Genomic DNA, 22,813 nt, shown 5'->3' with positions numbered 1-22,813 from the left:
TTTGTGTTTCTTAGTAGCATGTCTCGAATCTAGCTAGATTACTAATGTCTCACCAGATTTGGGCATCATCAGTTTCTGTGTCAATTGGACAAGTCCGAAAGAAAAGGGAGCTTTGGAAAAGAGGATATTTAAAGGGGAGGCTGTTCAGAGACTGTTAAAAGAGGATGTAGAAAATATGGTCAAGATGAGACACTTCTAAAACAGCAGAGTAGTATTGATTTTTTAAGTGAAAATAGGCAATATTCAAAAGCCCTGAACAACAGTAATAACAGCTAGCATTTATATACGGCTTTAAGATTTCACAGTACTTTATAGATAGTATTTCATTTGGTCCTCACAATAACCCTGAGAGGTAGGTGCTATTATTATCATCCCTGTTTTACAGATGGGGAAACTGAAATCAATAGTGGTGAAGGGACTTGCCCGGGGTGTCTGAGATCAGATTTGAGTTCCGGTGTTCTTGGCCCCAGGCCTGGTGCTCTATCTACTGCACTATCCGGCTGTCCAGCTCACTTTCTGGGTTTTCACATTTTTCTCATCTCCAAGCCTCAGGCTATGTCTTGTTGCTAGATTTCTGTGGTGCTGGAGGAGAGAGTGAGAGAGTGAGGCTGACAACTTTTCACAGCTCTGCCTCACTTAAATTCAGTTCACACCCAAGTCAAGACATCACCTGTAATGTCCTTGGTCCTCTTTGAGAACAAAGGACAAAAGCTCTTTTCCCTTTTCAAATAAAATCAGTGTCATTACTGTTTTTTGTCTTCCCATTATAGTCATTTCCTGTTCTCCCTTGTGATAAAGACAACTAAGAAAAAACACCCAAAACAGAGACGGGCAGTGTTTTGTTTTAGTCCTCTACATTGAAGGGAGGACCTAGGCTTTAATTCTTTTTCAGGACCTTCCTTGGTTTTTACGTGACTCAGAGGTCAACTTTTCCCCTTTGAATTGATCTGTCCCCCATCCCCATCAAACCCCTATTTTTAATAAACTCACCATTAAAGTTTTAATTTGGCCATAATGAAAAATGTCCTAGCAGTCTGTTAAACACTGGCATAATTTATAGAATAAGGTTATGGACTATCCTCTGGGTTCTTGAAGTCCCTGCTCCTTCCCCTTTAGTGCTACCATTATTGCTTGATTTTTCTCATTACCAGGGATTTTGGGTCCTCTCTTGGACTCTAGGAGTTTTGGCAAGATTTTCAGATTTGTTATTTTCAGTTAAAAAGCATAATCATTTCCCTTTTTTCCGTCCTATTCCGTATCCTCATTGATCACATGTATGTAGTTAAATCTCAGTTATCAGTCGCATATTTAAGGGATGATTAATAATCTGTGTATCATTCAGTCCTTTTATTTCTTTTTTACCTTCCTTCTATTCTTTTGGACTATTTCAGTGTGCCTTAGCAGTGTCACTGTAGGGTGGGCAAAGGAAGAGAAAAGAGAAGAATACTCCAGGCAGTAATTTGTTTTGTTACTTGTTAGAATCTCTGGTCAAAGATTCAGCTGGGCAGAGATAATGGTCCAAGTGAATGGCCAAAAGCAAAATTTGGGCATTATTTATTATTTTAATTTTCCTTTTTTGTGTGCTTTCCTTGACTGGACTATGTTCATTGTCATTGGTTTTATTTGCTATTTTAACAAATAAGCATGGCCAAATAAAACCAATCTATCCATTTGCCATATTCCAAATGTAGGCCTGATTCTGCTCCTTGAGTCCATCCCCCCTCTGTCAGGAAGCGGTAACATTCTTCATCTTTGGTCCTCTGTAGCCCTGCTTGGTCATTGCCTTGATCAAAGTTCTTAAGACTTTCTCAGCCGGTTTTCTTTACAGTGTCATTGTTACAGGACAGACTATTCCCCCACCCACTTTACTCTGCATCAGTTCATATACATCCCTTCCAGCTCTTCTGAAGCCATCCCTTTTGTCAGGTCCATGGTGTAATAATATTCCATCACATTGATATACCAGCCATTCCCCAATTGACAGTCACCCCCTTTTTTTCCAGTTCTTTGCAACAAGGAAAACAACTGCTGTGAATATTTCTGGGCCGTTATCACAGACGTTCTCAGTAGTGATTTGGTGACTTGTTGACTTCTTCTCTCCTAGAAATCGAAGCCCAAGTTTTATGTGCTCTCCATGTTTCCTTATCCTTCGGGAAAGCTTCATATGGGCCATGTCCGTGTCTACACAATCAGCGATGTCATGGCGAGATTTCAGAAAATGAGAGGGATGCAGGTAAGACAGTGTTCATCGAAGCTGCCCAGCCACTCAGAGCAGACCCAGATGGGAGGATTAGGTAAGGAGGAAAATGAGATTTGGAAGGTGAGTTAAAGATGTGCTTGCTCACAGGCAGAGGATCGGTGATACTCTAAGATGAGAGAACTTGATTAGAAGAGAGCTGAGAAAGCCCATGTCATATGGGCCCTTCTTTGTTGTTCTCTCAGAGATCAAAGAGACTGTGGAAGGAAAGGGAGTTTGTTGGGTCTGGCTGAGAGATCGCTGAGGGTTGTTTTTCAGACATGGGTTGGATTGAGCAACAAGGGTAGAAAATCAGATTGCAGAAAGGCCAAAGAAAGAATCCGAATGAGCAGAATCTGAGGTTTGGTGACCTCACATGAGGGTTCACACCGTGGTGTTGGTTTTCAGTCGCTGTTATCCTGTCTGTGAGCCCAGAAGTGAGTAGGTCACCACAACAGGGGCATTTCTGCTTTTTCCCTGGCTATTTCGTGGTAGAACCTATAACTTTTCTCTTGGAGTTGAAAGAGAGATTTAAGTAGTCATCTGCCTGAAAACCAGCGTGTGTGAAAGATCTGAAAAATGGCCAATGTTAGGATGATATGTAGGCTACCAGTACCCAGGAGGAGGGGAAACAGGGTCTTGTGGGCACTGTTATCTTCTAGGTACTGATGTCACTGTGTAAGCACAAGCTGATCGGAACCTAAGTCCGCCACGGCACAGCAAGAGCCCTTCACGCTGTCAGTCTGTTGGGGTCCCCTGTGTTCAGGAGTGGCCGTCGTGTGCCAGCCTCTTGGGCTGTAGGTTACTTAGGACAGAAGCCTTAGCTCATGGACAGCTCTCCTCTACCTTATGTTTGCGTGAAAAGTTTTGTGCATCCGGTTCGATAGTTCTGACAGCCATGCTTCCTTGTCCCCTTGTCCATTTCTAGTTTTTGTTCGGCTTATGGAGTATAGCTCTCGTTGACCAGAGCATATCTGGCATCCTTGGCTGGCATGTTACCATTTTCTTCCTCCTCATTTACATTATTTTTAATCATGGTATACGAAGCAAACAGAAGACAGGGCCGTAGTTTGCTTTGAAGAGCTGGATTGGCAGAAGTTGTGGCCGTTGGTTTTTTTAAATCCGTTGTAAGTTTGTATGAGAAAGCAAGACGGTCCATTATAACATGCCTACCTGTTTCCTCATCTGTAAAGCGAGGCTAATGATGTCTCTACTTCCTGCTTCACAGGAAGCATCAGATGAGGGTCACATTAAGTAATGTGGCTCAGTGCTTTGTAACAATAAAGGGTTACATTGATGCACTCTGGAAAGGTCCATCTCATGATCCTACCATGACCACCACCACCGAAAGACTTTTTGGTCTCACTTTGCTGAGTGCTGCACTTCTGAAGGACATACATCTTCCTAGCTTGTCAGGTGTTATTTTTTTCAGTAATTGCTTTTCATCATTTTATCTACTTTGATTAGAAGGCTCTGTGAAGTGGACTTTTTAAAACACTGCAACTCTCCATCTAGATTTGTTTAATTATGATCTTTCTCCTGCTTGTATCAGACTATTCATGACTATTGAACAAAGCTCACGGCTCCAGCCTTCCTAGCAGAGCTGTAAAAGGCTCACAAGATGATCTTTCTGGATGTAAAGACTACAGATAGCCTGTGCATGAGGGTGTTCCCCTAAAAAGACATGTTTTTCCCAGCTCTTTGAAGTTTTAACTTTACTGATTATGAAGATATAGATATTCAGACTTGCCCTTGTCCCTTAGAGCTCTTCTTGGCAGCCCTCTGTATTTCTGGGGTGCTTTCTGCTCCCTGGCTTGGAGGGAGGGGTGGGCCTCTTCATTCTTCCAGACAAACCAGGACAGTCAGTCATCTTCGGAATAAAATGTTCCAGAGGGTAGAATTTGAGCCTTAGGGTAACGAAGCTAATTCTTCGTTCCAGTTGCTTTCACTTCGGTGTATGGGAGAATGTGTTTGAGATTGTCTATGTCCGACATGGGTTAGAACATCCTTTCTTATTTCTCTTCCTTATAAAGTAAAATCCCTCAGGATAGGGAAGGGCCAGAAGTTTTGAATACTTATTTAAGATGTTGAATAGGACTGTAGCACAGGTTTTTAGGATGTGGGGTAAACTTTAAAATATTTTTCTCTCTATCCATTTTCATGATACTATTATTGAGCCTCAAGGACCTATACCCTAGGCTGGGTTCGTTAATAGCTATCAAGGAGGAAAAACAAGGTTGCCTTTTGTTCCAAAGGCTCTTTTTTTAGAACATAGTTGAATCACATCTGATGATAAAATTTAGAATTTAGAAGGAAATGATCTGTAAGTTAGGTAGAACTAAATTCTGGAGCAGGATGACCCTTGCCCCCTCTTTTTAGGGGGCTTTCCCTCCCAATGTGATGGAAACATTTGTTGATAATTATCTTTTTTGAATTATTACCTTTTCTGATAGGGTGTAAAATGGGATGATTTCTGGCAGTGGAGGTTTACTAACTTTCTTTTGGAATGTGACTTCCTTGCGGCCAACAAGAATGCTTGTTTACAGTCATTGGGTGAATTGGGAGCCGAGAGTGGTGGGTGGGAAGTGAATTCTACTTGTTTTCCTTTAAAATGCTTTGGGGAGAGGGAATTCCAGAACCGGGAGTAACATGGCAGAAAGTAAACTTAGCCTTTTGTGAAGCCACACTTGTTCCTGCCTTGTTGTGATTTCATCCCAAAGCACCTCAGATGCTTCTTCCTCCTTTGTTCCCTCCATAGTGTCATGCTTTTGTCACTCTCTTCTGCCAAAGCCAATGCACAAACGTGCAGAATCTCCTGCCCTGCACCAGTCTAAGTAAGCTCAGAAATCAGATCCTAAATGGGAATAAGGAAACTAGGAACAACAACAGAAATCAACATGAAAAGAGGCTTGGGGCCTTTGGAAGAAGAGAATCCCACATATGCCGTATTGAAGTGCAGCCCTGGGTTTAAGGTCATCCTGCAGCATCTGAAAGAAACTGAATGAATGATTTGGTTTGATTTGGCTACTGTTGGGAATCATTTGGGGGGAAATTCTGGGTGTGTATGTGGCTTTAGGGAGATGTTTATCTGACAGCCATTTTCATCCGACTATTAATGACACATAAGTAGAGACATTGTTGGCCTTACTCTTAGGCTAGGGATATGGGATGTAAAGTAGGAATGGCTTATAAAAATCTGGAGGACCTTAAGGTTTTTTAGAATATCCTTGTCAAGTTGTCCACATCTCTAAAATCCCTGATGGTTCTCTGTTGCCTATATGATCCTGGTCTACATCTCTGCCCAGCACTCAAGTTCTTCCCTAATCTGTTCCCTTTGACTTAGACAGTAGGGGAAGGAGGAATTTGAGTTTTACCCAGGCAATAGGAAGCCACTGGAAAGTTTTGAGCAGTGTTGTGACCTGACTGCCTCTCTGGATAAAGAAGACCAGTCCTAAAGCCATATGAAAGAGGCATTAGACAAAGAAAGTGAACATCAAGATTGAAAAACGTCTTTGGAAGCCGCTGCAATGTCTTAAGCAAGTGAGCTCCGGTAATAGGGCGGTGGCAGTGAGAACTCTCTGAGCAGTGGGAATGGGCATAAGACATATTTTAAAGGGAGGATTGATAGGTCTTGGTAACTGGTTAGATGTGCAAAGTGAAGGACAAAGAAAAATCAAAGATATCACCAAGGTTTCATGCTTAGGAGACAAAAACCAGCAGAAATAGTGAAGTCACAAGGGGAACTCAGTGTGTACAAAATAGAAATAAGTTGTACAAAAACTTATTTTGTACATATTAAGTTTGAGTGCCAGGTAGAATAAATCCATCCATAAGCATTTATTAAGTGCTTACTGTGTGTCAGACACCGTGCTAAGCACCAAGGATGTAGAGACAAGAGCGAACAACCTCTGCCCTCAAGAAACTTATATCTTAGTTGAGGAGGTAAGACATAAATAAGGGTATACATAAATAAATGAGTCCATAAATAAGGGTATACAAGATCCATATGGAGGAGGTGTGTTGTGCCTTTGTGACATATCTCCTATATATCCTTTCTCTCGTCTGACACTCATCATCTCATCCCTGGACTATTGCAGCAGCCTGCCGGTGGGTCTTCCTGTCTCAACTCTCTCCTCACTCCCCTTCCGTCCTTCGCTTTAGTGATCAAATTGCTTAAGCAAAGATCTGACCGAGTCATTGCCACACTCAATAAATTCTAATGGCTCCCTCTCAGCTCCAAGATCGATATAAAGTCGTCTGTTTGGCTTCTAAAGCCATTTATAACATGGCCACCTTTCTTGCTCCTCTTCTTACACCTTTCTCCTTCAAGATCTCCTCTTGGATCCAGGGATACCAACCTGGCTGTTCCTGTCTCCCTCTTCATCTCTACCTCCCAGTTTACCTGGCTTCCTTCAAGTTCCAGTGAAATCCCAGCTTCTACAAAGAGCCTTTCCCAGTTCCCCTAAATGTTGGTGCCTTCTCTCTGTTGATTATCACCCATTTATCCTGTATAAATCTTGTTTGTACATTGTTGTTTGCGTGGTATCATCCATGTTAAATTGTGGGGTTTTGGGCAATGAATTTTTTACCTTCTTCATATCCCCAGCACTTAGCACAGTGCTGGGTATGTAGTAAGTGATTAATATATGCTTATTGACAAACAAGCAGGTTGAGAGAAGGTAACCTTACAGGAAAAGATGCTAGCAGCTGGGAGGACTAGGGTATGAAGGGTTTCCTGTAGTAGGTGGCACTTGAGCAGAGTTTTGAAAGGAGCCAAGGATCCTAAGAAGTGAAATCTAGGAGCAAGAGCATTCCAGGCAGCAGAGTGCGGCAAGTGCAGAGATGTGGAGACAGTGTGTAGGAGGACCAGCGTGGGGGCCAGGATGGCTTAACCATAGAATGTGTGGAGGGAAGGAATGTGTGAGCAGACTAGAAACATAGGACAGAGTCAGGATGTGGAGAGCTTTCAACGGAGAAATTTATCATTGACCTAGAAGTATTAGGAGTCATTGGAGATTGTTGAGGGTGGTTGGTGGGGAACAGGCCTGTGTTTCTGAAAATGGCTTTGGCAGCTGTGCCCCATCCCCTTTCCTCCTCCTCTTACATCACATCTTCTTCAGGAAGAGTCTTATGATGCCCCCAATTGCTAATGCCTTCTCTCTTGGCACTTAACTACTTTTTATAAATTTGCATTTATTTCTTGGGTATTTATGATATCTTTCTTTCTGTGTGTGTATACTTGTCACCCCCTTTTATGTAGGAATTGTCTCATTCTTTGATTTCTAGCCCCAGCCCCAGCGCAGCGTCTGGCACATAGTAGGCGCTTCATAAATGCTTGATTGACCGGAGGTGGGAAGGACTTCATTCAGGGAGGCAGGCTGGCTGAATATACAGAAAAACAATTAGAGCTATCAGGAAATGGAACGGTCCTTAGTGCTTAGCACAGCGCTTGGCACATAGTAGGTGCTTACTAAACATTTACCGATTGATTGACGCGAGGTGGTTTCCCACTACTAGAAGCATTCTAGCTGAGTCTGACTGACCATGCGTCAGAAGTGTTATTGAGTTGATGCTTTCACCTTGCAGAAGTCCAAGCTTCCTTTCTTCAGACTCCTAACAGGCCACAACTCTTATCTCCAGAACTTTCCTAAGGCTATTCCTTCCTCCCCTAACGTGGACTCTCCTTCCTCTTTGTCTGTGCACACCAAGGGCCGTCTCGGATCTTACCTTCGCTGTGAAAATGTCCTTATGCGTTCCAGTCCGTATCAGTCTTTGAACTTGGTGATACTTGTAGCTGGAATCTCTTAATACAGCATTCCATCGCGTTGTCCTGAATTGTTTTCTAATTGTTTCATGTAGATTAGGAAGTTCTCAAGGGCGGGACCATTAACAGATATTCTTTGGGAGCCCCATCTTTGGGGATGCACAGTGTAAATGATGGGCAAGTATGTTGGTTTGTAAGTTTTAAGTTCTGAATATATAGGGCTGGAGTACGTATTGTATATGACCTACAACCAGATATCCACATTTCTAATACAATGTTTGATTCAAGTTGAATATGCCGCAGGCATGTGCTGTGTGGGGAATCCATGCTGCGGGCTTACATCTGCTCCATCCATGATACCCACATTCACTCTCGCTAGAGGCGCTTCCTATTTGAGCAATGTCATTCCCACTAATTCAGGACTCTCTAGACTGATCCATCATTTTATCACCTAGATCAAACCTGAACATAGATCTCCAGAAGGTCCAAGGATAAATTGCCAGTTAATTGTCTCTTGACCGTTTGTTTTAACAACCCAGCTAGCAGCTTCGGTGGGGGCGTAAGATGCACCCAGGACGCTGCCGGGACGCCAGAAAAGCACAGGTTCTTTTTATCTGCTTAAACAAGGAAAGCACGGTGAAGGGGTTGACCAGCTTACTTTAATCCAGCATTCAGTTAGCATACAGACAACATTCATTTAGTTCAGGGGAAAAAACACCAGCATTCAGTTAGCATTCAGTTAGTCAGGGGAGCATACAGACAAGCATCAAGAGACAGACCAAATACAGATTCATTGACTTACTTCAGGGGAAAAAAGCCGGCACCCTGAGGTTCAAAACTTTCATTTAGTTCGGGGGAAAAAACAAACCAGCACCCCGAACCTCAAAACCAAAATACAAACAAGTTACAAATATCAACAGACAGACCCAATACAATTCATAGTTACCAACATCTGGGCTCGCCCGAGAGCAAGGGCTGGCCCAGAGTCACGCTTGCTTGCCGCTGCTTCCCACACCAACCGGAAAAGGAAAGAGAGGGCTTCAAGCTGTCCTCTCCCCTCTTATAGAGTTTTTGACATCATCAAGCGCCGCCTGAATGAACAGGGCCGATTGGTTCTTGACTTGGCCCCTTCCCCTAGCGTAGACCAGGTTCTGGAGCTAACACCTCCCCTCAGCCAGCCCCATGACTCATCACACAGGAAGTTGTCTGCTTCCTGGAATGCTCTTTGGGCTTCCTGCCCCGGAAGAGCAAGCCAGTGTCCAGAGGCTCAATGAGGTAAGCTGAGTCATTCAAAGAAGACAAAGGCCATTCTGGTTACACCGTTTACCTCCCATGATACACTATTCTTTTCCCAAAGGGGAGTTGTCTTTCAGTGATATTTTAGGTAGATGTAAAACTGACAGAATGGCTAGAGAAACTTGTTTTTGCAAAAAATAATTGTGTGACAGAATCAGAATCTCAGAGCTAGAAGTGGTAGTAGGGACCATCTGATACAAGCCTAAAAGAGAATCTTCTTCACATCATCCCCAGATATCGTCCAAGCACCATGTGAAGATCCCCAGTGTTGGTGCCTCCCTAGGAAGCTCATTTCCCTTTTGGAAAGCCTTACCTTTCTGTCAAGTTTTTCCTTCTGTCAAGCCACATCTAAACAACTCTCATGTCTCTACTTTTCTTTCACATCACAAGCCTTCAAATACTTGAAGACAGTTACTACTCTACATTACCATTCCCTTTAGTCAATAGCTGTACGGATATACAAATGTCATCTGTTGTGGTGATGTTGTTGACTATCCTCTTCATGATTGTCCTTTGGATATACTCAATCTCACTGTCCTTAAAATATGGTGCTGTATTAGGAGGGCAGAGTTTATAATCTCAAAGAGGATCATAAACATGTCTGAAACGTTCGGAACCGCCGGATATAAGAAACTCTCAAAGTAGAAGGCAAAAGAATCAAAACATATATTTAGGCTCCACAGTAACCAACCCATGAACCAGCAACCCCATTTTGATATATTGATCAAAAGCTTCCAGGCCCAATAAGTACGCCTTGAAAGAGTAACCAGGAGGCTACAGAGAAGCATGATTGCATAAAGCAAAATCATGCTTCCCCCTCTATGGTAAAAAGATTACCCACTGGCCTGAAGTCTTTGTTCAGCTTCCTCCCGTAGGTCAGCTCTGCTACTGGCAGCTCCTGCTTCGGCTGTGGCTATAGCTATAGCAGCCTCTGGCTCCAACGGGAGCTGCTTTTAACCATCCAGCTTCTGCGGGGGTGTAAGGTACGCCGGGGAAAGCACAGGTTCTTTCAATCTGCTTAAGCAAGGTGAAGGGGTTGACTGGGAAAGCACAGGTTCTTTCCATCAGCTTAAGCAAGGGAAGCAAGGTGAAGGGGCCGACAAGCTTACTTCAGTCCAACATACAAACAGCATTCAGTTCAGGGGAAAAAGCCAAACTAGTCAAGGGCACTTGTTGACTAAGTGCTAAGGAGCCCATTTTTGGTTGCCAATACACTTCTCCACCCCTTGTTATAGGATACATAATCTAATCAGCCATGTATCCTAGAACATACATTGTGATCCAATTACAAAGGAAACTAAAACATATCATTCATAATAAAGCAAAACATATCATTTGGTGACATTCCTAAATATTGGTTTATGATTCAAATGTGATCCACCCCTAGGTCCCAGCAAGATAATCTCTTCAATCAATCATCCCAAAAATAATTAATAATTCAAATGTCCACCCCTAGATCCTTGTATCCATTACATAGGATCAATAATATCATAACAATAAAACAACACAGCAAGGATAACACAAAATAAGTAAACAGAACACTCTCATCATTCCCACCCCCCTTGAACGATTGGGGCTCAAAATCTTGGGGTAAGGGGTGAAGGTCTCATTTTCCATAGCTTCTTCTTGCTGAAATTGGATGTAGAGATGGCCCTGTCCCCAAAAAGTCCCATTCCAGAGGTCAGTTCTTTAACAAGCTGGCAGGAATTCCAAGAATGCTATGTGCTTAGGCAGTCACCAGAAAGTGCAGGGTGCTTAAGCCTAAAGGAAAGAAAACTAGCAACAACGTTAGCCAAAACAAAGGACAAAAAGAGTAGACAAGTATGGACTATTATTCTTCAAATAAAATCATCTCAAGTTTGGTTAAGATTTCAGTTATGCAAAGATCCAACATCAGAGCCAAACTCAGGTGGGAAATGTTTCTTTTCAAGAGGAACATAATGAGGAAGCCAAGAGGATCCCACCCTAGATAGAGACTAAGATTGTCCTCTCAGCCTTTCCCCAGATGTACAAGGAAACACAATGGGAAAATTAAACTAAGAGGATCCCATCCTAGATAGAGACTAGGATTGTCCTCCCAGCCTTTCCCCAGATGTACAAGTTTTCATCCGTTAATCACACAAGGTCACCTTCAGTCTGAGTGGCTTGTGGGCTTGCAGGAGCAGTTCTTATTTCCCTATTTCTCCTGTTATCAAGTCCTCTATACATTCTGTATAATTCATTGGTTGGAATTCCATCTATCATTTCAAAACCTACCCCTGCTCTCAATAGAGCAGTAAACATTTCTTTCCTTGTTACTCTCCTTTGGCGCCAAGTTTGCTGGTTATTCACCCTTCTCTCTCGAGGAGATCTATCCCTTCCCCAGTCACCTAAGTCATGTAACTGTAAAATCTTATTTATCACTGTTGTAAGACGGCTCCCTACTTCTCCAAGTAATAAATTCAAAATTAGTTGTTTATAAGCAGGGGGAGCTGTCCTAATTATTAAATTCCTATGAGGCAGTCCCATTGGATCATTGTAATATTTGTCTGCAGTTCCTATCATAATGGCAGTCTTCATTACCTCCTCCTTTAGTCTCATGATACAATCTCTAAGTGAATACCAGGGTCTGTGCTCAGTGGGCCACATAGAATCAGTAGCATATCTCTTATTGCATCCCACAGCGGCTAATGCCAACAGAGTAGTCCTGCTATCACCATCTCCTTGCTGATGATGTTCCCTAAAAGCTTGTTGAACTAGAGGATCATGGCTGATACCTATGAATCTCATACAGTCTGTCCTATCTACTGATATTCCACTGGCACCTTGATCACTGAGTCTTACCATCCAAGATATCAATGGTTCTCCTATTCTTTGGCTGAATCTACTCAAAATATCTGTGACCTCTTGCGGTGAGAAATCTTCCTGAATTTCCCTTGTAAATGAATCTTCACCTCGGGTTTCTGTCTTCCTCCTTTGTATGGGTCGAGCCCTTGTCTGATCATTTAACCATCTCCTATTCTCTGTGTGAGGCACATCCTGAACCCCAGTAGTGTTTTGTGCCTCAGCCCCTAACATTGTCTCATTCTCCCCCCACTCACTTCCTCTGCCACCATGGCTAGGACGAAGCAGGCAGTCAGGCTCTTTCTGGGCTGGGTTGAAATGCACTCTGGGCTTTTTTGGTCTCCTGTTGCTCTTAGCCACATTAATAGAAAAGTTCTCATTTGAGTCAGTTTGGTCTCCTGCTATCTGAGATTCCCCTTCTTCCTGTGGGGTAGGAGTGCCCCCATGTCTTTCACTTAATCTCAATCTTTCGTATACTAGCCGGTAGGCTGATAACACTATCCAGCTTTGCCTAGATAGTGATGCCCCTGACTGAATCCCAACTTCTCGTAAACACTTTTCCAAATCCCTAGGATCTCCTCTCCGTAGCCTTGGTTCCCAGTTTTCACAGGGTCCAGCTTTTTTAGCCAATTCTTTTGCTAGGGAGGAATAAAATGGATCCTCCCATCCTGGGATATTCATCTCTTCCTCTGAAATTGTTCTGCTTCTAAATAGAGATCTTATACCTAGCGATCCCATCCTGGTTGCCAAATGTATTAGGAGGGCAGAGTTTATAATCTCAAAGAGGATCATAAACATGTCTGAAACGTTCGGAACCGCCGGATATAAGAAACTCTCAAAGTAGAGGGCAAAAGAATCAAAACATATATTTAGGCTCCACAGTAACCAACCCATGAACCAGCAACCCCATTTTGATATATTGATCAAAAGCTTCCAGGCCCAATAAGTACGCCTTGAAAGAGTAACCAGGAGGCTACAGAGAAGCATGATTGCATAAAGCAAAATCATGCTTCCCCCTCTATGGTAAAAAGATTACCCACTGGCCTGAAGTCTTTGTTCAGCTTCCTCCCGTAGGTCAGCTCTGCTACTGGCAGCTCCTGCTTCAGCTGTGGCTGTAGCTGTAGCAGCCTCTGGCTCCAACGGGAGCTGCTTTTAACCATCCAGCTTCTGCGGGGGTGTAAGGTACGCCGGGGAAAGCACAGGTTCTTTCAATCTGCTTAAGCAAGGTGAAGGGGTTGACCGGGAAAGCACAGGTTCTTTCCATCAGCTTAAGCAAGGGAAGCAAGGTGAAGGGGCCGACAAGCTTACTTCAGTCCAACATACAAACAGCATTCAGTTCAGGGGAAAAAGCCAAACTAGTCAAGGGCACTTGTTGACTAAGTGCTAAGGAGCCCATTTTTGGTTGCCAATACAGGTGCCCAGAACTAGTCAAAGCACCCTAGATACAGTCATTGCCTGTACATTCTTTGTACTTTCCGCCCTCTGCACCTTTTCTCATACTCTTTGCTATGCCTACAATGCTTCACCCTCCCCTCTCTTCCCCCAGATACATTTTCTGGGAGGTTGCAGCGAGAGCGTTTGGGGTCAGCTAGGTACATGATACAAAGGATTAAGGAGCTCTGAGAATTGTTGTTACTCACACCAGAATTCTGTGGCATTCCTTGAAATATACCTCAGAATTTTAATTAATTTTGGTAAGATTATTAAATACTAAGAAATGCAGATCTTTTGTTGCCTCCTCCCCTTTTTTGTTTATTAAACAGTTTGGGTAGCTTGGGAGCTAAGAATACTTTATCTTTTTGGCTTTGTATAAAAACAAACAAAAAAATGAATAAGCACCTTTCACAAACCGAGATGTTTTGCTGTTCTCTTCAGTGGATATATAAAAAGCAAAAAAAAGACAGTACCTATCAGAATGCTATTGGTCAGACTTGTTTCAAGGGAATGCTGAAAAAGTGCCATTAGGCCAGAATCACACAAACAAATCAAACTCTAATTAAATTTGCTGTTCCTCTTGTGTCTCCTTCCTGATTTAACAGTTACGTAACTGTGCTTCCCATGGTAATCCATGGTAAATATAAAGGGGGATTTGAGGCTGAACTTAGATGTTGCCTCCAAGGAGCTCAGAAACCATCTGGTAATCCCACTATCTCACCACTCCTGAATTTTCTTCCCTTTGAAAATGTCAACTAAATATTAGTTAAGCTAATTATTGCTTCATCATTGATGATGATTATCAGTAGACAGACGACTCATTGGGAGGGTAACCAGGGCCTTCAAATTATGTCTTTGTTGTACTTTGGATTACCTCCAGCTTTGATTCTTTAAAGTTTGTGGTCTTTCTGTGATGTGTAGCCCCCATGGCCTCATGAAAAGAACATTGGTGTCAAAGTAGATTTTTGTGCCAGGAAGCAGCTTGGGATTGTTTAAAGTACTGTGTAATTATAATGTAATCCAGACTGCCTGTTCCTTCTGATTCAACTCTAAGCCCAGCTCATTGGTCTTATCCAACTTACTCTTAGAGTCTGGACAATGAGACTTCTTCCTGGAATTAAGTTTTCCTGTGTGGGTTGCTAGGCCAAACTCTTGAGTAATTGATTGTGAATCTCATTTGGAGGCATTATATGTAATCAGCATAGAGTTGTCTGCAAGCAGGAATACCTGGACCTATAGATGGTAATAAATTAACCTGGAGAAGAGAAGACAATGCAGTCTTCAAGTACTTAAAGGTTATCACATAGGAATGAGATTACATTGTCCTGATGGGTCTGGAACCTAGAAGCTATGGGAAAAAGTTACAAGGAAGGAGATTTTGGCTTGAAGTAAGGAAAAGCTTAATGATTAGAGCTATCCAGGTGTCTCATTGATGGTTGTCAAACAAAAGCTGTATAATCCCTCTACCATTTGGGCTCCGCTCTGGACATTCTTCATGATAGCTACAAACAACTTTGGTAAGCGTGTCTCTCTTTACTTTTTGCTTTGCTTGTTAGTAATAATCAAAGGGGTGTTACAGAATATTATCTCTCTTCACTGTTGCAGTTATTAAGGAATCTTATATGGCTTTAACATGTGCATGGAAGACATCTTGGTAGAGGAGAACCTCGGAGAATGAATTTTTCTCTACCAAATAAATTTTTTTTTAATAATCATCTTGCTTTGCCTAGGAGATGTTTATGATGAACATAAGCATGGGCTTTGGTACATGGCTTGTGTACCAATATCTGTCACAGAGCATGAGAAAGCAATGATATTTTTTAAAAAGATCCTCTGAATTAGTTCAACATCTATTTTAATGCTCATGGACATTAGCCGAGGTGGGCATATGGGGAGGACAGAGAAAATATAACAACACGTATGGTTCAGGGTTAAGAAATGAGAGACAGAGGGGGCAGATCCAAGATGGCACCGTGAAAGGATGGAACTACTGGAGCTCTCACAGATTCTGTCAAATGCATCTAAAAAAGTGAATCTGAGCAGATTTGAGAGAGTTAGAAGCCACTAGTACACTGAGTGGAGCAGGAGCACTGGGCATGCAGAACAACACCAGACCATGCCAACCGGGAACGGCAGAGGAACCCAGCAAGCGCATTGGTCTGGGAGAGCACTGGGAAAGCAAAATGCAAGAGCAAGAGCAGGCCCAGGGCAGAAGTACCAGCTACAGTGGCAATCGAGCCCCAGGCCTCTCAGCCCAGGACGGGAGTCTATGAGAGCTATGGGAGACACCAGCGCAGAGCCCGTGGCCACAGGAGCACCTACCCCAGAGGCCTCCAACCCACAATCTGAAGGTTTGAAATTTGCCTTCTTGAACTTCTGGGAGCCACGTTGGCCAGGTAAACAGCTCTCTCTCCCTTCCTCACCCAGATAATACTCCCTTAGGAGAAGCCCTGAAATAGAGGAGCCAGAAGTGGGGCTTCAGTAGCCTTTAAGCAAGAGAACTTGGGGAGAGGGCCGTTCTTGTGGTGGCAGAAGGAGACTAGTGCAGGAACAGAGGTGTCCCAGCAGGCCCCACCTCAGCAGAGCAATGAGAGTTCCTGAGCCCCAGGGGGGTGGAGCTAGTAAACGTCAACAGCAGAACCCAGAAGTGCCTTTGCACAGCCAGGGCATGTGGCAGACACCAGCACAGACAATGGCTGAGACCACCCGTGCTGTAGAGCAGTCCCAGGGAAGAGGAGACTTCCAGCAGCAAGACCACACCTTCCCCACACCTCATGAAACCAGAGGACATAGCACACAAAGCCAGTGAGCAGGCCCACAGTTCCCAACAAAAGAAGCTTGGGACAGAGCCCTCTGAGCCCCAGAAGCAGAGATCCACTTTAGAAGCCAGGGGAGGGAAAAAAAACACCATGAAAAACATACTAAAAAGCCAAAGACTATTGATTCGTATTATGGAGACAGGGAAGATCAAAATACCAATTTAGAAGAGGACAGCATTGATGCTATACCCACATCTGAAACCTCAAAAGGGAATGTGAACTAGTCTCCAGCTCCAAAAACATTCCTGGAAGAACTCAAGGACGACTTTAAAAACCAAATTATAGAGGTAAAAGAAAAAATGGAAAAAATAGACAAAAATTCACTGATGAAAACAAATCTTTAAAAAGTAAAATCGGTGAAATGGTTAAGGAAATTCAGAATACAAATGGAGAAAATGTCTCATTGAAAAGTAAAATCAACCAAATGGAAAAGGAGATAGAGAAGCTAAAGGAAGAAAACAATGCATTAAAAATTAGATTTGGGCAAGTAGAAGCTAATGATTCTATGAGACATCGAGAATCAGTCAAACAAAATCTAAAGAATTAAAAAATAGAAGAAACGTGAAATATCTGATTGAAAAAAAACAACTGCCCTGGAAAATAGATCCATGAGAGATAATCTGAGAATTATTCTTCTACCAGAAAGCCATGATGAAAAAAAGAGCTTGGACAATATCTTCCAAGAAATCATCAAAGAAAACTGCTTTGAGGTCCTAGAACCAGAGGGTAAAATAGTCATCAAAAGATTCCACTGATCACCCCTGAAAGAGATCCCAAATTGAAAACTCCAAGGAATATTGTAGCCGAATTCCAGAATTATCAAGTCAAGGAGAAAATACTGCAAGCAGCCAGAAAGAAACAATTCAGATATCGTGGAACTACAGTCAGGATCACCCAGGATCTTGCAACTTCTACAATAAAAGAAAGGAGGAATTGGAATATGATATCCCGAAAGGCAGAGGAGCGTGGACTACAACCAAGAATCAACTACACAGCAAAATTGAGCATAATTTTTCAGGCAAGGAGATGGATATTCAATGAAATAATGGAATTCCAGACCTTCCTGATGAAAAGGCCAGAGCTCAACGGAAAATTTGATCTTCAAATACAAAACTCAAGAGAGACATAAAGAGGTAAATGGAGGGAAAACAACTATGTTATTCAATAAGGGAAAATTGTTTTCATCCTTATATAGGGTTACATATATGTGTGTGTGTGTGTGTGTGTGTGTGTGTGTGTGTATATATATATACATATATATATGTGTGTGTGTGTGTGTGTGTCAAACGAGAATTGTACAGTTATGACAATTGAAAGGGATATACATAGGCTGAGGCTGTCAGTATAAAGTAACTGATATGATAAAAATGTAATTAAGGGGTACAAAGGGATTGTTCTCAGAGAAGAGGTAAGGAGGTAGAAAAAGGTAAATTATACCACATGAAAAGGCACGAAAACATAGAGGGGAAGAAGGGAGGGAGAAAAGCAATGTTTGAGCTTTACTCTCATCAGATTTGGTTCAAGGAAGGAATAACATACTCTGATAAGTATAGAAATCAAATTTGTCCTCCAGGAAGTAGGAGGGGAAAGGGGAAAGAAAAAGGGGGGAGTAGAAGGGAAGGAAGGAGTAGCAAGGGGAAAAGGGTAAGATAAGAGAGTGGTGTCATTAGGGATGGAAAATTGGGAAGGATGGTGGTCAAAAGCAAAACTCTTTTGAGGAGTGGAAGGGAGAATGGAGAAATAAAGGCATAAACCGGGGTGGGGTGGGGTGGGGGAGGGGAAATAGGATGGAGAAAAAGACACAGATTGTAATCATAACTGTGAATGTGAATGGAATGAACTCTCCCATAAAATGGAGGCAGATAGCAGAATCGGTTAAAAACCATAATCTTATAATATGTTGTTTACAAGAAACACATTTGAAACAGGGGGATACACACAGGGTAAAGTTAAAAGGCTGGAGTAGAATATATTGTACTTCAGCTAAAGTAAAAAAAAGCAGGGGTAGCAATCCTAATCTCAGACAAAGCAAAAGCAAAGATAGATCTAATTAAAAGAGATAAGGAAGGACAGTATATCCTGCTAAAAGGCACCATTGACAATGAAGTAATATCATTACTTCACATATATGGACCAAGTGGTATAGCATACAAATTCTTAGAGGAGAAGTTAAGGGAGTTACAGGAAGAAATAGACAGCAAAACTATACTAGTAGGGGACCTCAACCTTCCCTTCTCTGAACTTGATAAATCTAACCTCAAAATAAATAAGAAAGAAGTTAAGGAAGTGAATAGAATTTTAGAAAAGGTAGATATGATAGACCTCTGGAAAAAACTGAATAGGGATAAAAAGGAATATACCTTTTTCTCAGTGGTACATGGCACATACTCAAAAATTGACCACATACTAGGGCATAAAAACCTCACAATCCAGTGCAGAAAGGCAGAAATAGTCAATGCATTCTTTTCAGATCATGATGCAATTAAACTTATTTGTAATAAAGGACCATGGAAAGATAAACTAAAAATTAATTGGAAACTAAATAATCTGATCCTAAAGAATGAGCAGGTCAAAGAACAAGTCATAGAAACAATTAATAACTTCATTCAAGAGAATGAGAATAATGAGACAACATACCAAAACTTATGGGATGCAGCAAAAGCAGTTCTTAGGGGAAGTTTTATATCTCTGAATGCTGACATGAATAAAATAGAGAAAAAAGGAGATCAATGAATTGGGCATGCAACTGAAAAAGTTAGATAAAAACAAATTGAAAATTCCCAATTAAATACCAAATTAAAAATACTAAAAATCAAAGGAGAGATTAATAAAATTGAAATCAATAAAACTATTGAACTAATAAACAAAACTAAGCTGGTTTTATGAAATAAAAACAATAAAATCGATAAACCTTTGGTTAATTGGATTAAAAAAAAAAAGAAAGAATAAAACCAAATTACCAGTAACAAAAATGAAAAGGGTGAACTCACCACCAATGAAGAAGAAATTAAAACAATAATCAGGAGCTATTTTGCCCAATTGTATGCCCATAAATGTGACAATCTGAGGGAAATGGATGAATATTTACAAAAATATAAATTGCCCAGGTTAACAGAAGAGGAAGTAAATTACCTAAATAACCCCATCTCAGAAATTGAAATTGAGCAAGCCATCAATGAACTCCCTAGGAAAAAATCTCCAGGGCCAGATGGTTTTACATGTGGATTCTATCAAATGTTTAAAGAACAATTAATTCCCATACTTTATAGGCTATTTGGGGAAAATAGGCGAAGAAGGAGTCCTACCAAATTCTTTTTATGACACAAATATGGTACTAATACCTAAACCAGGAAGAGTCAAAACAGGGAAAGAAAATTATAGACCAATTTCCCTAATAAATATTGATGCAAAAATTTTAAATAAAATATTAGCTTATTACTTATTATTTATCATGAGAATAATACACTATAACCAGGTAGGATTTATTCCAGGAATGCAAGGCTGATTCAACATTAGGAACACAATCAACATAATTAATCATATCAATAACAAAACTAGCAGAAACCATATGATTATCTAAATAGATGAAGAAAAAGCTTTTAACAAAATACAACATCCATTCCTATTAAAAAACACTAAAAAGCATAGGAATAAATGGAGTCTTCCTTAAAATTATAAGTAGCATCTACCTAAAACCATCAGCAAGCATTATATGTAATGGGAATAAGCTAGATCCTTTCCCAGTGAGATCAGGGATGAAACAAAGATGTCCATTATCACCTCTATTATTCTATTTGGTACTAGACATGTTAGCTTTAGCAATGAGAGAAGAAAAAGAAATTGAAGGAATTAGAACAGACAAAGAAGAAACTAAGTTATCACTCTTTGCAGATGATATGATGATTTACTTAGAGAATCCTAGAGAATCAATTAAAAAAAATACTGGAAATAAAAGTAAAAACTTCAGCAAAGTTGCAAGATATAAAATAAACCCACATAAATTCTCGGCATTCCTATATATTACTAATAAAGCCCAACAGCAAGAGATAGAAAGAGAGATTCCATTTAAAGTTATTGTAGACACTATAAAATATTTGGGAGTCTACCTGCCAAGACAAACCCAGGGCCTATATGAACATAATTATAAAACATTTTTCACACAAATAAAGTCAGATCTAAATAAATGGAAAAACATCAGTTGCTCATGGTTAGGCCGAGCTAATATAATAAAAATGACCATTTTACCTAAATATACTTATTCAGTGCCATACAAATTGAACTACCAAAAAATTATTTTACAGATCTGGATAAAATAATAACAAAATTCATATGGAAGAACAAAAGGTCCAGAATATCAAGGGAATTAATGAAAAGAAATACTAAGGAAGGTGGCCTAGCCATACCAGATATTAAACTGTACTGTAAACCAGCAGTCATCAAAACTACTTGGTACTTGCTAAGAAACAGAGAGGTAGATCAGTGGAATAGGTTAGATACACAAGTTGTGGTAGTCAATGACTATAGCAATCTACTCTTTGATAAACCTAAAGAATCCAGCTTCTGGGCTAAGAATTCACTATTTCACAAAAACTGCTGGGAAAATTGGAAAATGATGTGGCAGAAACTGGGCATAGACCAATATCTTACACCATGTACCAAAATAAAGTTGAAATGGGTTAATGATTTAGGAATAAGGGCTGATACTATAAGCAATTTGGGAGAGCAAGGAATAGTTTGCCTGTCAGATTTATGGAAAAGGGAAGAAAGAATTCATGACCCAACAAGAGATAGAGAGCATTACAAAATGCAAAATAGATAATTTGATTATGTTCAATTGAAAAGTTTTTGTGTAAACAAAGCCAATGCAACAAAGATTAGGAGGAAAGCAGAAAATTGGGAGAGAATCTTTACAACCAGTGTCTCTGATAAATGCCTCATCTCTAAAATATACAGGGGACTGAGCCAAATTTATAAGAATACAAGTCATACCCCAATCGAGAAATAGTCGAGAAAAGGATATGAACAGGCAGTTTTCAGAGGAAGAAATCAAAGGTATCTACAGACATATGAAAAAATGCTCTAAATCACTATCTACTAGAGAAATGCAAATCAAAACAACTCTTAGGTACCACAACTCTCCTGTCAGATTGGCTAACCTGACAAAACAGGAAGATGATAAATGCTGGAGAGGATGTGGGAAAATTAGAACACTGTTACATTGTTGGTAGAGTTATGAACTGATCCAGCCATTCTGGAGAGCAATTTGAAACTATGCCTAAAGGTCTATAAAAATGTGCATACCCTTTGACCCAGCAATACCACTTATAAGGCTGTATCCCAAAGAGGTCACAGAAGTAGGAAAGGGACCCGTATGTACAAAAATATTTATAGCAGCTCTTTTTGTGGTAGCAAAGAATTGGAAATCAAGGGGATGCCTATTAATTGGGGAATGGCTGAAAAAGTTGTGATATATGAATGTAATGGAATACTATTGTGCTGTAAGAAATGGGGCAGATATGGACTCATAATAACCTGGAAAGACCTACACGATCTAATGCTGAGTGAGGGGAGCAAAACCAGGAGAATATCGTACACAACCACAGTCATATTGCTTCTGTGATAACTAACTTTGATAGACTTGGCTCTTCTTAGCTATAGAAGGTTCAAAGACAGCTCCAAAGGACTCATGATGGAAAGAGCTATCTACATCCAGAGAAAGAACTACAGAGTCTGAATGCAGATTGAGGCAAACTATTTGCTCTCTTTTTTTTTTTCTCCTTTTTTTTTTTTTGCTTTTGTTTCTTCTTTCTCATGATTCATCCCATTGCTCATAATTCTTCTTTACAATTCTTTATTCTTTATTTCTTCTTTATTATGTAAATAAGTCTAATGTGAAGGTATATGTAGAACATATATTAGATTCCATACCGTCTTGGTGGAGAGGAGGGAGAGGGAGGGGAAGAAAATTTGGAACTCAAAAACTTGTGGAACTGAGTGCTGTAAACTAAAAATAAAAAATCTAATTTAAAAAAAAAAAAAGAAATGAGAGACACCAAAGGACTGTAGACCAAAACTATGAACACTTTTCTCCATGAGAGAGTCATAAGTTTCTGGACACAGTAAACATCACAGAAATGAAATTCACTATATCTTAATAAGTGTTGTAGATCTCCTCCTCAGTGGAATGGAAGCTCCTAAAGGGCAGGAACTGTATTACTCTTATCTTTGGATCCCCATTGCTTAGCACAATATCTGACATATAGGAAGACCTTAATAAGAGTAACTGGATTGATTGACAGGAAATTACAGTTTACCAACATGGGAGTCATTTCAATATCAGTGTCATGATCTTGAAATCTTGAAGATCTAAAACAGCACTAGATAGAAGACAGGATGAAGATGAGAAGACAGAGTATGTGATTACATAACTTTAACCAACAT

General features: G+C 40.7%; 1 protein-coding gene across 1 annotated transcript in view; it reads left to right on the top strand.

The window, feature by feature from the left end:
- LARS2 (leucyl-tRNA synthetase 2, mitochondrial) overlaps nt 1-22,813 on the top strand; it is a 176,645-nt gene that overhangs the window by 11,112 nt on the left and 142,720 nt on the right. The window contains exon 4 of the mRNA XM_036762051.1: nt 2,105-2,233. Coding sequence (XP_036617946.1) covers nt 2,105-2,233 — 129 coding nt within the window. The remainder of the gene's footprint in view (nt 1-2,104; nt 2,234-22,813) is intronic.

Source organism: Trichosurus vulpecula, chromosome 5, assembly GCF_011100635.1.
Source record: "Trichosurus vulpecula isolate mTriVul1 chromosome 5, mTriVul1.pri, whole genome shotgun sequence".
NCBI lineage: Eukaryota > Metazoa > Chordata > Mammalia > Diprotodontia > Phalangeridae > Trichosurus > Trichosurus vulpecula.
This window is presented reverse-complemented; position numbering and strand designations above follow the sequence as displayed.